Here is a 17,160-nt window from a genome sequence, read left to right as displayed (position 1 = left end):
CTGATACAACAACAGCCACCCAAAAATAAATGTGGCACAGGGATCCAACCAAGAGCAGTTGAATTTGATGATTTGTGCAGGGTGAGAAGGGGGAAAGCTTTAGGGAGTCAGAACTATATGGTAGGCCTAATGCTGTAGGTTATAGAATACTTTTGACTAAACCTACATAGTCTGAAAATAACTCAAAATTATTCTGATATTTTTGCTGCAATAGATCACACCAGTACAAACATTTTCATGTCACAGACCCCTAATAGACACATCAGGCCATGGCCCCCATTTGATTTTGTCACAGGTAGTTTACTCCCATATAGGGAGATTTTTGTTGTTGATTTAGGACTGAATTGTTCAACTGTCTATGAACTGATTGTGCGTCTTATGCTTTGTTCTGCTTCCTTTTGTTTGTCCTGTGTCATTCTGTTCTATGATTTTTTCAGTTAGATCTATATAAATAAATTAACTTTTACTTGAATAGTAATTTCTATAGATTCTCTGAATAGGATCATTTATATTCCTCATTTTGCTGTGGATCCCCATTTCAAGGGCCCCTAGTGGTCCCCAGACCCCACTTTGAGAACCACTGCCCTAACCTGTGTGCTTTAATTGTATGGAAATTGTATGAAAACCAGCAGGATTACCAACATTGACCTTGACGCTGCTGCAGCGGTGGTTCATATGGCGTGTGTGTTCATTATCATGTTGAAACAAACTGGATGATGCATTAGAGAGCACATTTTTTTATTTTTGTGCAATAGGGCATAAAACAGATTTTTAAAATATCTCTTCTGGAGAATGTGAGAGATGCAACAAGGAAAAGAACAACTTGACAAACAGGCAAACAGGAAAGACACATGGTGAGCTCAACAGGTCTTATAGGAACATTGCAGGAACATTGTAATAAAATACAATATTGCCAGGCCTTTTAGAACAATATGTAAACATTATGAAGAGTCTCCATGTTTAATGAGATGTGACGTTGTATGAGCCGAGAAGGAGGTGGTGATGGCCGGTCTCTCTTTCTCTCTCTCCCTCTCTCTCTCCCTGTCACAGTCCCAGTCCTCCAGGAACTCTCATCACCATGTGAATGACAGACATGCTTTGGATCCCGTATGAAGACAGCAGGCTTGAACTTTCATCCAGCATTTTGTCTGTGAAGATCAGCCGCAGTGTCTCCACACTGTCCCCTAGACACACACACACACACACACACACACACACAGATAGAAAGAGAGGGAGAGCAATTTATTTCTCATTACACCTGACTTATCAAAAGTCAACTGCTATCCAGCTGCGTTCTCTGACCAAAAAAACAAACAAAAAAAACATCTCACATAGAAACATATACTTCAGAATATGTCCAGTTTCAAATATACAAAAGTTGGAATTTGATAATAAAAAAAAGGATTTATAGGCTACATGTAATTGCCATGCACAGCCTACAGGCTATTTTGAGTTGCTAAAATCGATTTGGACTTGCAGATAATAGCCTACAGTATGTTCAACAGCACACAGGAAGAAAATGTGTTTCCAATGAATGCTATTTACACGAATAAATATATTTTTGTCCCCTTTTGTACATTTTGAGAAAAAAAAAAACTAACTACTCAACATATTCTGAAGTAGCCTACATGTGAAATGCAGCCTATTTTTTGAATTAGGCTATGTACTGATTGCTCCAGGACAACTAGTCTAACTCCGATCATCTCACTGTTATTTTAGTAATTAGCAGTATAACCAAAGTGCCTACCAGCGCTCCCGGGAAGCCTTTCCCCTATCTTCTCCTTCAGCTGCAGCACCGTCATGCTCTTCATCTGCTCCTCGGTGTTGCACAGGTCGATAGTCATCTTCTCTCCCCTCAGACCAAACACGATCACCTGGTAGATTTTACCCATTCTGTGCTCTTCGTGTGGGACAGACGGAGCTCATTCACTTCGTGCCGCTTCTTCTCACTTTGAGGCTGTTGCTCAACTCTCTGTATGCACACACTGGAGCCGACGTCAGAGCAAACGAATAGTTTCACTTTCGTCCTTATAAAATAAAATAAAATAAAATAAAATGAAATACCCCAAAAATAAAATAAAATAAAACAAGGGAATAGGCTATAACAACAACAACAATAATATAATAATAAAAAGAAGAATCTCAATAATAATAATAATACTAATAACAATACGCACAAGAATAACAATGCTAATAGCTACTACTAGCCTACTACTAATAATAATAATAATAACAATAATAACAACTTCCGTACTTGTGTAATGCCTTTATTGCAATCAGCATCGAACTTTTAAATGTGAAGTGAAAGAACAATTCTGGTGTGTCATTGTCTGTTTTGTTGTTGTGAAACAGGTGACAAACAGCAGGCAGTGTGCGTGACTCTAAGGCATTTATCAGATCTCTATCGTAGAATAGAGCCCTTTGTGCCTTTATTGCCTCCAACCCATTTTTATAGCTCTTCATAATAGCAGAAGTTATCCACGGCAGGCCTGCACAGTTCTAACATTTAAATATCTAGAATATAAAAGTGTCTTCCACAATAGTCTTCCGCATTCACAAATCGGTGGTTGTTTTACTTAATCTTTTACAGTCACTGAAAATGTTGGCAAGAGTACAAAACTCTTCAAAATTTTTCCGAATTTGAAAGTGGTGAAGTTGATCCACCTTTCAGTTTTCTTTCTGTTTTAATAATTTGCTTCATTTCTCTGTCACTATTAGTCATATGTGCTAGATTATTGTCACTGCAGCATGTTTACTGGAAACCACCTGATATTCCCAGTAGGTTTGGCATCTGACCAGAGCATACTTTCACATTTTACCAGCCCCTCCTACATCGTGTTTATCTCATAAAAACTGCTCACATAGGCTATAAAGGAACATTTATTATCATTTAATGTGAAAAAAAATAAGAATCAATTTTTATATTAAATGATTATAGAATGGGGCATTCAGGATACAGAAAAAACGAAATGCTGAATACATCATATAATAAGCATATCATATATTAAATATGATATAAATAAAGCGTTTTTCTTTCTGTCTTTGCAAATAATTTGCATACAAATGAGGCCACACGTGCACCCCATAGTAAACCAACCATCCTACAGAGGCTGGATTCTCAATACCCAACTGTATAAAGATATAGAGGTGAATTATAAATGTCCTATGAGCACGTGATTTCTTGCTGAGAATTGCCTGCTGAGAAAATGAAAGAAAAAACAAGTCCCTGGCAGTGAGTGTGACATTATGCAGCCTCGCCTCCATTATTGTTTGCTACCCATTTCCTGAGTGCAGACGAAGAAGAAGCTTGTAGAAAGTGGCAGAAGGAGAGTGCAGCTGATTGGAAACAAAATGACAACACCGGGACAGGAGGAGAAAAGATACGACCCCAGAGACACCACTCTGAAATTTGTCAACAGGCCGGATGATTTAGATCCACTACGTAAGTAATGAAAGGCATGCATCGATGTTTTCTTGCATTGGGGCATGCGCGAGAAATTCTAAATTAATGTTTGTGCTTTACAATTAACTCATGTAGCCTAATCATTAATGCATTTCAAGTGTTACCAACAAACTAATGCCGGCAAATAACTTGGTCAACTTCTTAAATGAGAATCTGCAAATGTATAGGACTGTTTTCATATTGTAATTAGTTAGTTCATCATTCATTAAACAATTACATCTACAATTCAAATGTAATCTGGGGAGCTGAGGGTGTAAAGCATTGCTTTCTATCAGTTGTCCTATAGCTGTACCCCCCCCCCCCCCCCCCCCCCCCCCCCGCTGCATGTAACTGTGATGTTGAGTTTCACACTGTTGTTGTTGTTGTGCTGCTCAGCCCCAGAGGAAGGAGACGTGTGCCTCAGAGCAGAGATGTCCTGCGGTCACGCTGTCACCCCAGAATCTCTCACTGGATGGTGCCGCAGCCTGCTGGACCAGGTACTTTCCTTCCATCATCTCACTCATAGGCTTATTATTGTCATTCATGTGTCAGTTTTCATTGAGTCAAATATCATCATCTCTTCTTGTCTTGATGGCCCCAGATTTGTCAGTGGGACATCAGTGATATTTATCAGTTGGGACGTGGTCATATATGAAGAGTTTTATTCCAAAATGCTATATCTCCATTTTAGTATAGGAAAAAAAAAACATCAGCTTGAATCCCCAGACTGGCTGGGAAAACCTGGTCAGGCAAAGTGAATGGGAAACACTCCGTCAGCAACCACTGTTGAGGTGTCCTTGAATAAAACCTCCAACTGCTTGCCTCAGAAAGAGTGCGAATGCTCTGTCAATTTGCTCTGGAAAAACCAAGTTTCATTTTGTGTTATCAAATTTTGTAAGTATCAAGTGGATATCTCATTTCGGAAACAAACTCTTCAGTTCACTTCCATGTTAGAGATGTTGAATTGACCATAGTCTTGGCAATCCCAGCCAGGTCCACTGCAGGAACCGTTCCATTGATAATACACTAGATGCAATATAATTTGTCATCTCTTTAACCCTAGGGCCAGTACAAATTTAAGTGCCCTGCCATAGAGGCTGACACATATGAGAAGTGTGATGCGGAGTGGTCGTACCAAGAGGTGCGCAGGCTGGCAGTGCTGACTGCTGAGGAGATGCAGCACTTTGAAGAAAACATGGCCCGCCTGGCTGCAGCAGAGTACTGTGAAGTTAAATCAGTGAGTGTCCTGGTGTTGTTTTTACCTTTAAAGAGTAACTAAACCCAAACCAACCAACCCAAATCTGTGTAAATCCTGACATCTAATAGTAAAAGGCATGCTACTGAAACTGTCTTCTGCTATTGGCTGATCTTTGGTGCCAGATGATGAGTATAACAGGTGGTGACATTACCTGGCACCAAAGATCAGTTAATTTCATTAGCATGCTTTTTACCATTAGATGTCAGGCTTGACACATATTTGGGTTTGGGGTTTAGTTACTCTTTAAAAAAAGATACAGGTTGGTGGGATTCTAGGGGGGCAGAGTTGAGAAGAGGTCATTTGTTTCCAAGATAATCAGCAATCATGTAGACACAAATTGCTAGGTGCATTACAAGAACTTAAAACTTCCTGTATCTGATTCCGTCCTCCTTTCCAACAGTGTCCGGGGTGCAACACCTACGTGGAGAGAGATGATCTCACCGACCTCAAATTCCAGTGCACCGTCTGCGTGGCGGACAAGAAGCCAGCCTTCCAGTTCTGCTGGCAGTGTCTGAAGCCGTGGAAAGGGCGAGCGCCGCGCACCGACCGCTGCGACAACGACGGCTGCGTCAACCACGACCTAGAAATCCTCAAGACCTGCAAGACCACCTCCCTCCCCGAGGTGCAGGGAGTGGACTCGTGCCCCTCCATCCGGGCCTGTCCCACCTGCGGCCAGAGAGTGGAGCACGACAAGACGGGCTGCAAGAACATCATCTGTCCCCGCTGCCAGGTGGAGTTCTGCTTTGTGTGTCTGAAGCTCACTCCTGACTGCCTGGAGACCAGCTCATACTTCCTGCCCTGCGCTGATGGTGTGGCTCCGAGACAAACCTCCATACCTGTGTGGCGTAGAGACTAAGAGGAAAAATACCTTTATGCACACATACTCATGATGATGCACGCTTACAGCCTTCCTCTGCCAAAACTAGACCTTTACTGTTGAATTTCACTGTGGAATACTCCTCTACTATAAATACTTCTCTTCTGTATTCATTTATTATTCTGTTTTCACTGAATTGTTAATATTGGTGTTGAAGGATATATACTGCCTTTGAATCTTTGATCTGTTTTGATTAATAAAGTTCAGCTTACATGAATACAGAATGGCTATTTGCTGTTTTACCCAAATGGGTGCATGCATGTCCCTGAATTTCCTAATACTGTATGTTGTACAGGGCGATGTAGAACAGAAAGTGAAATGATAACTCAAAACATTTATCAACACCATGCAATATCAAGCAAGACATTCAATGAAAATAGGAATATTTCATCAGAATCACAGTTTAATTTTCACACTCTACATAGCAGCACATGATACACGGCCAACATACAGTGACAAAAGAATTTGGTTTGTATGACTTTTGGTCAAAATATAATGAACCATATTATGATTCTATGATGACAAATTTGAATGTGAATTCTGTTCAAAAGCATAAATATCTATGACAACAGAAAAAGATAATCCAAGTGACAAACTCAATTGACTTAATAGTCACTTGAAAATGCCAATATTTCCTTTTCTGAGACAGTTTCTCATTTTTTCATCCGACAAACCTCATTTTCTCTTTCATCATCTCCAAGGAGCGGGGTGCAACACGCAGCTGCGGCCTGCAGTCGGACCATGTTGCACATTTCCCTCGTCTCTCACTGAGCTGCTTGTTTTTATGTGTGAGCTGGATGAACGGTTACATCCTATAGGTTCCTTCTTTGTAACTAAACTCTTTGATTCTCTAGTCAAAAATTGACCTGTAGAAGTGGAGGAGTGATTGGAGGAAGTATGATATAAATGTGTTCCTGCCTTTTTTCCCTGTCTAACATTAATTTTTTGTACGCTTGCTTCTGCTACACCATCCCTTTTACTTTTCACACATTCATTCCCTGCAGGTTTATCGTTATTATTTCTTGTAAGGCTACTGCCCATCACATTCACTACAGAACACTTTCCATTCTTTCCAACATTGCCATGCTGTGTTCCTCTAGCAGTAGAGGAAATCCCTTCTGGGTTTACTCTATCCTTTTGGGAATAATGTTTTTGCTCTGCCTTATTGTCGACTGCATGTTTTTCACAACGCACCAGAGAAGCTCCTCTCCAGTTAAGATGATTAGTATCATCCTGGTGTCTCTTTGGCTTGTTGTCTTTTTGATGTTCCCTGTGGTTGATTTGTTCTTCATCTTTTGCAACAGGAATCTCTCTTGACATTTTTACATTAAAGGCCATTTCTTCAACAGTCTGTTCCAGTATTCTCTGAATTTTCTGAGAATCCTCTGTCATACCCTTGCATTTTTCTTGTCTATTAGAGTCTGCTATTACAGTGTCTCTGTGAGGCAACGGCTCTTTGCATGGTCCAGCATGTGCCGCTGCATCACATCCATCCTGGTTTGGCTCGTCTTCCAGCTCTCCATCGATACTCTGCCCCCCATGCCGTTTCTTCACCACCGTATCATCACCGCTGTCCTGCAACATGTCATACTTTTGCTCGAGTTTCTTCCCTCCATCAAGACTATCGTCCTTCAGATGATTCTGAGGGAAAAGAGCCGCTCCTCTCTCTGTCGTGTCGTATCTTCCTACCGCTGCAGCTCCCAAATTTGCAAAGTGAGGTTCCTGGTTGGCTTCATGTATTCTTTCAGGATGTAGTTTGTCCACTTTGAAGAGGGGAAAAGGGGACACTGTTACTGATGTACAGAAAAAGTACAAGTGTGCACATTCAACCTGTTGTCCAACAACATGCAACGTTTCAACAACTTTGTCAGGCAATTTGTGTTTTCAACTGGCTGACGAAGGCCTTGTTGGTCGAAACACTGAAATAAAGAATTGGGAGCTTGAATTCACAATTACTGATATAAACAGCCAGAGACATATGTGCTGCATGTGAATAAAATTATGCAAATAAAAGACAAATTAAAGATTTGAACATAACTACAGCCTAAATTAATTCATTAACCAAGAAGTGAATATTGTACATAAACTTACCTTTCCTGTACATGAGAAGGTAAGCCGTATGGGAGCTGGTTTGAAGAGAAAAATTGTTACTACAGTACAACTACCATCAGTGAAAGTAACAGTATGAAAGCATTGCTGAAGCATGAAAGCTCAGCAAATAACACTCATCTAATCTCTGGATAGATAAAAGCAATATTTACCTTGTAACAGCACTTCCTGGCATAAATAGTGGTTGTTTGACCTGTAGAATTGAAATGAATATCACAATAAGTGATTAATTATTACATAATTATTGTATGAATACTGCATAATGAACATTTTATTATGTACCCCTGCATTGTGTGGTGATTTTGTGAATTCTCTGCAATATCTGGCAAACAAATTATACAAAAATGAGCCTCCATACCTTTGTAACACTGGTGTCACTGAAGTCATACCAGTCAGTTTCATTAGACTTGATTTTTGCAGTGTAATGACCTCCTTTCAGACCAGATCCAAAATGATTCACTAAAGCATAGAGGTCATATGTGCAATCCTGATGAGAGAAATAAGACGAAATCACAAAATAAGAAGAGCAAAATCGAGATGATTCGTTGCTAGAAGAATATATTACAAAATGCATGGGTCTTTAAATACCTCTGTCTGTAATGTTTGCGGCACATCGACGCGACAGTTAAGTTTGACATAGCACATGCGACCCGCGTCAAACCTAAACCTCTTGAGCAGCAGGGTCAGAATCTCTGGATGATATGTTATCTTGCATTTCTAGTTCACACGAGACAGAATGATAAGAAAAGAGGCAGCGTTCACAAAACTCTTCACTACACCAAAAGCATGCAATCAGACTGAATACTCACAATGATTGCTTCTCTTTTTTTATCACACCGCTTGCAGTACATCTCATTCTCCCCGCTGAGTTTCGCTGGCATGAAAAATGACTCGAACCCATTCCTCTGAAAACACAGTATGGTCGTTTATCCCTCATGTTCCCCCCTTTCTCTTATAATGAAAAAATATGTTACCCTCATTTCTGGTGAGTGAAAGTTCTGTACCACACTGCAGGTTTGACGACACGGCTCTTCCACTGACAGCGGCAGAGTCCAAAAGAAACTCTTCAAACCTCTGCTGTCCTTCTGACACCTGCAGCATGTGATCGTGTGTCTCAGCTGTCCCTTGAATATCTAAACACAAAGTCACAGCAGCGGCTCAATAATTACTGTGTAGCCTGGTAGGTAGAGAGACTGTTGGGTCACAAGTTCGATCCTTGAAACAGCCAATGTGCCCGTGCCTGTTGACGACACCGAACCTCTACCTGCTCAAGAGGCAGTGTAAACATTTGTGTCTCAGAAGTATATGCAAAGACAAAAAATGCAAATTACACTGTGTGTAAAATGGCAATCGAAGTGCTCCAACAATGATTAAAAACACCCTCATAGATTTTCTCTTTCTGATTAGGGCCGTACCTTTGATGCCTCAGGGCTGGTCAGACTTAGGATCCTCTCAAAATACTCAGCAGCATCACGTTGTTCATATACTGGGAATAGGGGTGAGTGGATGAGAAAAGCGATTTCACTGTCAGGTGACGGCAGACAATTCCACATGAACACAATCTCTCTAATGGCACTGGTTCTCAACTGTGTGCCATCGAGGCCCAAGAGTCTGCAGGTTTTCATTCCTGCACTGATTAGCACACCTTCAACCAGAGAGGGAGAACTAGTTAGTGAAATCAGCTGCTGTAGTGTTTGGTTGGAGGGAAAACCTCCAGACTCTTGAGCCTTGATGGCACATGGTTGAGAAGCAACGCTCCAATGTCTCAAATCAAAACTTACTGTTTGTGATCCCCAGTTCCTCGGTGATATTACGGGTGTTGGTTGTACATTTCTCTAAATCAGCAAACAGACTTCCTAGGTGTGGATCAATGGTTGTTGAATCTTGACCACAGCATCTATGGCACAGATGATATTCACAGATAAATGTCACTGTATTAGACGTCAAGCCAGAAAAGCAAAGTTCTGATCTGAATCTGGTCCTATCCTAAAATTTTCAATGTGTTCCTTCTGTATTTATGTCCATTGTTGCCCAGTAAAGCACTTTGTGACAAGCCTGTTTTATTAAAAACACTTCTAAAACCTAATTTAATTTGATCTGACCCGGTTAAAATCAAGAGATGACCCTAATAAATCTGAGGTCACCAACCTTGTCACAGCCTCCCGGAAGTCTTTGGTCATGAAGAGCACTTGAAGCACACTGTTCAAATAGCATGTGGCACCCTGATTTTTCAAGCCATAGTGGCCTAAAGGGAGGATAAAAAAAATGATTTACACACTGCAGCTACCATACTAACCATAAGATAATGTAGCTTGGAAATATATGTCAGCTGCATTTGAAGTTTCACTGCATGCCACATACCTGTAGTAGTAGTACCTGTAGTAATACTGTCTAGTATCTTTCTGAATCTTTCTACTATGGAAGAGTCCACGTTGATGTCCTTTGAATGAGAGTGTTGAAAGTTTTAGATTATTCATCACGTTTTCTGATGCATTTAACCTTTTGAAGGCTCATTTGATACAGCAGCAGTTTAGGGACAGCAATCATTCACAAGTGCAAGGTAATCAGTGGAATACATTTATGGCCTGAGATTGTTTTTGTTCACCATCATAATAACAACAAACACCATCATAATAACAACACACCTCTAGAGGGACAACACTGAAGCAAAACTGCGTGTAGCCCAGTAGCCTACCGGTACGTTAAAGAACTATAGTAATAATCCTATGCTATTTTTGACGGATACTATACAAATACCACAGCAAGCCTATAGCAAATGTATAGCTAGGCTAACATCCATAGAAGATGAATAACATACGATACAATATACAAAAATACCTTCAGATAACTACAAACTCACTATTGAGCGCCAGAGACATACTATAAGTCCCAATAAAGATAATATAAGCCTAGTGTAGTTTTCGTTAAGGTATATCGTACTAGGAAGCCAAAACAGTGGAATAATTACCATGCATTTGGTTATTCGGCAGACTCCCCAGTCTCCTTTCACTTTCGATGCGCGCTACAGCGTACGGTTTTAAAGGCAGATGCACACTACAGGATTTCCTCACCAACCCAGACTCTCCGCTAAATTTTCAAAGTCCATGTCAAGGTCTACATATTTCTAGAAAAGTGTACTCAGAGAGCATATGAACAAAAATATGACGTGAATTTCACCAAAATAGTCTACATTTCTGTGGGATAAATCTGGGTGAAATCTTGTAGTGTGTGCCCAGCTTGAGCTGTGGGCCGACAGGTTGCAGTGTTTTGCTATTGAGCACAACACGGAAAGTCCCGAGGATAACAACATTTAGACGAGCTTTGTGTACAAGCAAGGTAAGACAGCAGGACACTTTCTTTTCCTTTCATAACTAACATAAATATACTTTTAATGGTCACCAATATGAACTGGTATACTGAAGATTTTATCATAATAGGCCTCCTCAGCAGTGATGAAGTGGTAAATATAAAGGTGGGTAAACTTTATAATTATAAGGAAAACAACTACCAGTATAAAACATCAGTTACATATTCAGAAGAGCATTTATGTTTTGTTTTCCTTAAAAGAATCAATCCTTATATAACTTACATCAGTTTGATACTAGTTACTATGATGTATGCTATGAATTTATGTCATGAAGTTACATTTCAGTGTAAAGAAAAGTGAGTAAACTGAGTTTAGCTGGTTTCACCCTCCACTACTTCCCTGCTCCTAAATCAAAATTAAAAATGACTTTCGTCATAAAGTGTTTAATTGCATCTAAAGACTGGCCCTGCCCGTACCTAAGTTAAATATTTCCTTAAAAGGCATTCTGTGGTTTAAGTTGTGTTTGATTGATAGAAGCCTGTTATTCTCTTTTGCTTAATAGTGAGAATACTCAAGTATTTAGCACAGATAGGTGTGCAATGAATCACTGATAAGAGTCACTTAAATGTATTGTATGTAGTGTTTATTCATTGATTAAGGTATTTCCAGTAAATCATTAACAGTATTGAGTGTCTCATGGATTTAAATACCCCTACATCAACATAAACCTGCTGGAAATCTCCTGAAGTCTCCAAAGTCTGGGCCAAATCAGCAGCATCAAGTTTATAGTCTCAACTCAATCATGCTTGTAAAAACATGTTGGCAAGCTTGTATCTCAACCATGGTGTGTCTTACTGGTAAACACTGCCTATTTCCCCATTACCCCTTCCTCTATTTTAGGATACACAGTAGAGACTAACACAGATGATAAGGACACTATTGACATTCAGTCTGTAAATTGGAATAAACTTCATTTAACTGCATTAAACCACATTTATCAGTAATCTCTAACAGTTTTCAGTTTGAAAGTAACCTTACCAACCCTACTTATTGTGTGACTAGTCTTGCAACATATTTTGCTGTGCATGTGTGTGTGTGTCTGTGTCTGTGTGTGTGTGTGTGTGTGTGTGTGTGTCTAATAAAGAGGAGCAAGCAGGAGACAAGTGAGGTTCATTTCACTGAAGAGAATCAAAATGAACAGCCATGGACAGGAAGAGGTGGAGAAAAGATACGACCCAAGAGATACCACCATCAGGTTTGTCGACAGAAAGGACGAGGTGGATCCATTATGTAAGACTGATTTCCTTTTTCAGTGAACATGCAGGCTGTTCATCAGATCAGAATCACTTTACCAGCCAAGTGCAACACATGTACAGGAACTTATCTAGTCTTGAGTTTCAAAGTTCAGAGTTCAGGATAGCTTCTTCAGTTATACTGTGTTCTTTATTGTTACTATTTAGGATCCATTTGGCTCACATACACTCCTACTCAGTATCAAAATCTCACTTTCCATTTGAAATAATAATAAAAAATAATGCATGTTATTTGTACTGCACTTTTAATTCTCAGTGAATCTCAAGGTGCTACAGAGTTCAAAACAAAACATAAACCAAAAACAAAGAAAATAATCACTAAACAAAAGTTAACACAAAAATGATTATCATTATCTTTATTTCCTTCCTTACTTTCCTTCTTCTTTTTGATGCCAATTGCCAAATGTTGCCAAATTGTTGCCAAATTCACTTGGGCAGCAGCACAACAGTTTTATTTTTTCCGACTTTTTCAGTTTTTATCAATTGCTTATATTAATTAAACTTGCTTTGATGATGATGCATCCTATTCCTAATCTCCCTCTCATTGTGCCCCTCAGCCTCAGATGATGGCGGCAGCTCTCTCAGAGCAGAGATGTCCTGCGGTCACGCCGTCACCCCAGAATCTCTCACTGGATGGTGTCGCAGCCAGCTGAATGAGGTTATAATATCTTTATCTATGTTACAATATCTCATGTCTTGAAAACACATTTTCTGAGTTCTGATTAAAGCAATCTTATCAAATGGGAGGGATTGTGGAAGCATTTTAGCACTTGCAGGTCAACCAAAGGAGGGAGAAAAGCTTCATCTTTAGCTGAAACACTGCTGTATTAACGCAGAAGCCCTAGCAGTCAGTCTGTAATCCTAAACTGACTCTGCTTTGGATCATTTTAGGGTAAATACACATTCAGATGCCCTGCCTTGACGGAGGGCACCTCACAGTGTAATGCATTGTGGTCGTACCAAGAGGTGCGCAGACTGGCTGATTTGTCTGTTGAGGAAATGCAGCACTTTGAGGAGACCATGGCCCACCTGGCTGCTGCAGAACACTGTGAAATTCAACCAGTAAGTTGTCCTTTCTGTTTTTCCGTTTGCTTTAAATACTGACTTTGCAATGAAATATTTATTTATTTAAGTAAAATCAAGATTGTACTTGTACTTGTACACGTACTGGGGTTGTTCTCCTTATTTCCCTACTCTTTTTTCCCGGACAGTGCCCACAGTGTAAAACCTATGTTGAAAGGAAGAACCTGTCCAACCTGTGTGTCCAGTGTCCTATATGTACAGCTGATCAGCAAAAGAGCTACCAGTTCTGTTGGCAGTGTCTGAAGAAGTGGAAAGGTCCAGGTCCGCGTTCGGACCGCTGTGACAACGACGGCTGCGTCAACAAGGACCTGGAGCTTCTGAAGACATGTCAGACCATCAGTCTGCCTGACGTAGAGGGAGTCACCGCCTGCCCCTCTGTCCGGGCCTGTCCCACATGCGGCATGAAGGTGGAGCATAACAGAAAAGCCTGCAAAAATATTAGCTGTCCTCGCTGCCAGGTGGTGTTCTGTTTTGTCTGCCTGAAACTCAAGCATGAGTGTTCCCAGACCAGTTCACCCTACAAACTCTGTCCTAACGGTGTGGCTCCTAGACAGACCTCTATACCCATATGGCATAAAAAATAAGTAAAAACAGGGCTGTCCTGGTGACCCAGTGGTCTACGGTACATATCGTGTGATGTGACTGCAACGTCCTGAGTTCGAATCCAGCCCAGAACCTTTGTCATGCATCATCCCGCTCTCTCTCCACATCTGTCCTGTCTATCTCTACTGTGAACTATCCAATAAAGGCAAAATGCCAAAACAAAAAAGTGGAAATCCTCTTCAGCCCAGGTGAGACATACAGCAGTAATAAGCAAGAGAATATGGAAATCTATAAATGCCAGGCAGTACTCAAACCCCAGATATGACTTTGTTAGATTACATTTACACTTGACATTAAAATGCGTCAAATTGCAGAGCACGTCACTTCCTCTCGTAATATTTACATCCTTTAAAACTGACAGAAAACACCTTGTCTTGCTTGTTCCTAACTATGGAGGTGGTTTGGTGGTTTTCAATACACCTTGGGTGGATTTACACCTGGATTTTATGTGCTTTTTTCTTTATCCAAATACCAAGGAGTGAGTTTGTATTGTATTATTATTCAACGCTGCTGAGAATAACAATGAAAATATTTTAAGATGGTTTTACCAAAGAAAATGGTTCCACTTTTTGTCAAGTTTATAATGGAATCTTGTATTCAATTACAACTAACAAAATACATCTTATATGTAGATGTAATAAAACTTTGATATTAAAATATGTGCATATTTCTATATTTGTCTCTATTCATGTTATTTAAGATAATATATTTGTAAAAGTGTCTAAATGTCCTCTTTCATTGTATTTGTTTTAATATTTAATAAAATGAAAACAAAATGGACGTGGACTGTTTTTCTGATAAAAGTAGTTCAGCAGGGAAACACTGGCAGTAAATCATCCAGCCATCCACCAAATCATCCTGCCTCATTTTGCATGTAGCCTAGTTGGTGCAATCACACACTGACATATTATACAATCAAGTTATTTGACCATCACAACTTTGGGTTTGTATATCTGCTCTTGAAGAGAACCATCCTAACGTAAGATAATGGTGTGGTAAAAACATTACAAATTTAGTATCTATATTGAGTGAAATACTCATCATGTTATGGCAGCATCATTATTGCTACATCACCATTAAAAATGAATCTGTATGAAGCCCTTTACTTCTTGCACGTCTGGTCACACCCCAGTCTCCGATGTCAAGCAGGTGTTTCCAGAAGTGCAACATGCTTGAAAGTTTCAACCCACAGAGAGCAGAGCAACGGTGATTTTCTGCCCTATGTGATTTATGGTTGATTTGCTCTTTAAAAGCATGAGGACGGCTTCCTCATTACACAGGTAGAATTATCATGACAAAATATTACAAATGAAAAGCAACAAAAAATCTGTCTTGTTTTATACCTTAGAGGTCATTCTGTATGTCAAATGTCTGAGCAGGCATGTGCCCTCAGTTAATATGAGCGTGATGCTCATAGATTAAATATTTAATGCTAGCTAAAAGGAAGAAGTAGATAAAGGGCTTCATGATGACCACCAGTGACAGGTTGACCCCAAACAATGAAAGGTACAACTCAAGCTAATTAAAGCCTGCTGTGACTGTAAACAATCACTACTGACTATTGTTGAAGAAATCACTCAAAATCGTTTTAGGAGTTTGCTGGAGTGGAGTGTAATAGTAGGAGTATACAACTAGCTTACAGACACAGTGTGGGTCTGAGAAAGTAAGCTACACCCAGAACAATGGAACAGATGCATCATTTATACAGTGGACAAATGGTTGCAGTCAACTGGTATACAAACTAAATTGTAATAACAATCGGGAGAGTTTACAATTTACAATGACAAAGAGTGCTGAAATCCAGGTGATAGAATCAGAGGGCAGAGGTGGGGACTTGAGTCACATGACTTGGACTTGACTTGTAACTGATTATAGATATTTCATTTTCTTTAAGATATTAAATTGATACTGGACTCGATACTGGACTTGACTTTAGTTCTAGACATGAGACTTGACATTAACGACATGGACTTGACTTGGTAATCTACATTTAGACTTGGAACTTGACTTGAGACTTGTGCCTCAAGACTTGAGATTGACTTGGGACTCAAGTAAAGTTGACTCAGTCACACCTCTGTCAGAGGGTGATAGGATGTTGCTCCCAGACAGTACTTAATTATCTGCAGTTACAATAGGCTAACTGAACAAAAGGACAGTGTGCTTCAGTGTGTCTCTAAAGTTGCCTCATTGTCTCTGGTTAGTTCTGGGTTGTGCGCTTCTCCATCAAGGCTGTTCTTCAACTGGACCACCACCCCCTGGCAGCCTCAGTATCATATGAACGGTGGACATATGCTGGATCCCATAGGATGACAAAAGGGATGAATCCTCCAGTAGCATATCGATGTGGATAAGCCGCATTTCAACACCTGTGTAAGAAGCAGAAACAGAGCCTACAGTAAGGATATATAGCTTATCAGACATTTTCAGGTCAAGGACCAACAAAAACATACAGCCTATCAGCCCACTGACCCCCATTATTTTGTCTGAGGGATCCCCGCCATCAGAGATTATTTTTGATGAATATCATAGCTCATATGATAGTCCTATCATATCAGAATATAGTTTGGTACAGAACTAGGCTTACTACAGCCTAGGTGGGGTGATAACAGCAGGGAGAGGAAACCCTATGGTCAAAATTCAGTCAGATGTTTTCGTTTCCGTGTTTTCGGACCAGCTCAGTAGGCCTTCTGATAATGAACAGAGTGGGTTTAAGCGTACCTGGGTTCGCCGGTATTTGCTCACTAATTTTCTGTTTCAGCTGCAGCACGGTGATGCCCTTCATCTCTTCAGTGTCGCACAAATCGATGAGCACTTGCTCTCCTCTGTATCCAAACACTACGATCTGGATTTTTCCCATCTTGCTCCTGTCTGTGCCTGATGCAGTGTGACCACGTCTACTCCGCGAAGCCGAGGGTGATGTTCCTGACCGCAACTCTCAAACAGAAACTAAAAGCGTTGTTGCAGGTGAAAGATTTTCTTTAGGCCTACCAATAAAATAAAGTCACACATTATATTTAATGAAATCGATATTTGTCTTCGTTTCTATTCCAGAATGTAGCATATTTCACTGAACCGAAGTCAAAAGCCACCTACATACTGAAAATCACGTGACTTAAGAATGAAACCGAAAATTATTTTCCAGTGACATCTTGCAGTTATATCTCACTG

At 40.1% G+C, this 17,160-nt stretch overlaps 3 protein-coding genes across 3 annotated transcripts; 2 read left to right on the top strand and 1 right to left on the bottom strand.

The window, feature by feature from the left end:
* The first annotated feature begins 3,260 nt into the window (after window positions 1-3,260).
* On the top strand, window positions 3,261-5,794 carry LOC139919400 (E3 ubiquitin-protein ligase DDB_G0292642). Its single transcript, XM_071909133.2, has 4 exons — window positions 3,261-3,442; window positions 3,839-3,939; window positions 4,506-4,679; window positions 5,101-5,794. Exons 1-4 carry the CDS (start codon window positions 3,352-3,354, stop codon window positions 5,554-5,556), a joined length of 822 nt encoding a protein of 273 aa, XP_071765234.1. The 5' UTR covers window positions 3,261-3,351; the 3' UTR covers window positions 5,557-5,794.
* Window positions 5,795-5,871: 77 nt separating this feature from the next.
* LOC139919402 (uncharacterized) lies at window positions 5,872-10,666 on the bottom strand. The gene is made up of 12 exons (XM_078291634.1): window positions 10,655-10,666; window positions 10,048-10,126; window positions 9,835-9,931; window positions 9,468-9,583; window positions 9,102-9,172; window positions 8,691-8,819; window positions 8,496-8,591; window positions 8,275-8,403; window positions 8,045-8,173; window positions 7,839-7,879; window positions 7,669-7,703; window positions 5,872-7,340 (listed from the first exon to the last, which is right to left on the bottom strand). Exons 1-12 carry the CDS (start codon window positions 10,655-10,657, stop codon window positions 6,268-6,270), a joined length of 1,998 nt encoding a protein of 665 aa, XP_078147760.1. The 5' UTR covers window positions 10,658-10,666; the 3' UTR covers window positions 5,872-6,267.
* Window positions 10,667-12,170: 1,504 nt separating this feature from the next.
* On the top strand, window positions 12,171-14,719 carry LOC139919398 (E3 ubiquitin-protein ligase RNF19A-like). Its single transcript, XM_071909131.2, has 4 exons — window positions 12,171-12,283; window positions 12,864-12,964; window positions 13,198-13,368; window positions 13,518-14,719. The coding sequence occupies exons 1-4, from the start codon at window positions 12,187-12,189 to the stop codon at window positions 13,971-13,973; spliced, it is 825 nt and encodes a 274-aa protein (XP_071765232.2). The 5' UTR covers window positions 12,171-12,186; the 3' UTR covers window positions 13,974-14,719.
* Window positions 14,720-17,160: the final 2,441 nt, after the last annotated feature.

The sequence above is a fragment of the Centroberyx gerrardi genome, chromosome 23 (genome assembly GCF_048128805.1).
Source record: "Centroberyx gerrardi isolate f3 chromosome 23, fCenGer3.hap1.cur.20231027, whole genome shotgun sequence".
Taxonomy (NCBI): domain Eukaryota; kingdom Metazoa; phylum Chordata; class Actinopteri; order Beryciformes; family Berycidae; genus Centroberyx; species Centroberyx gerrardi.
This window is presented reverse-complemented; position numbering and strand designations above follow the sequence as displayed.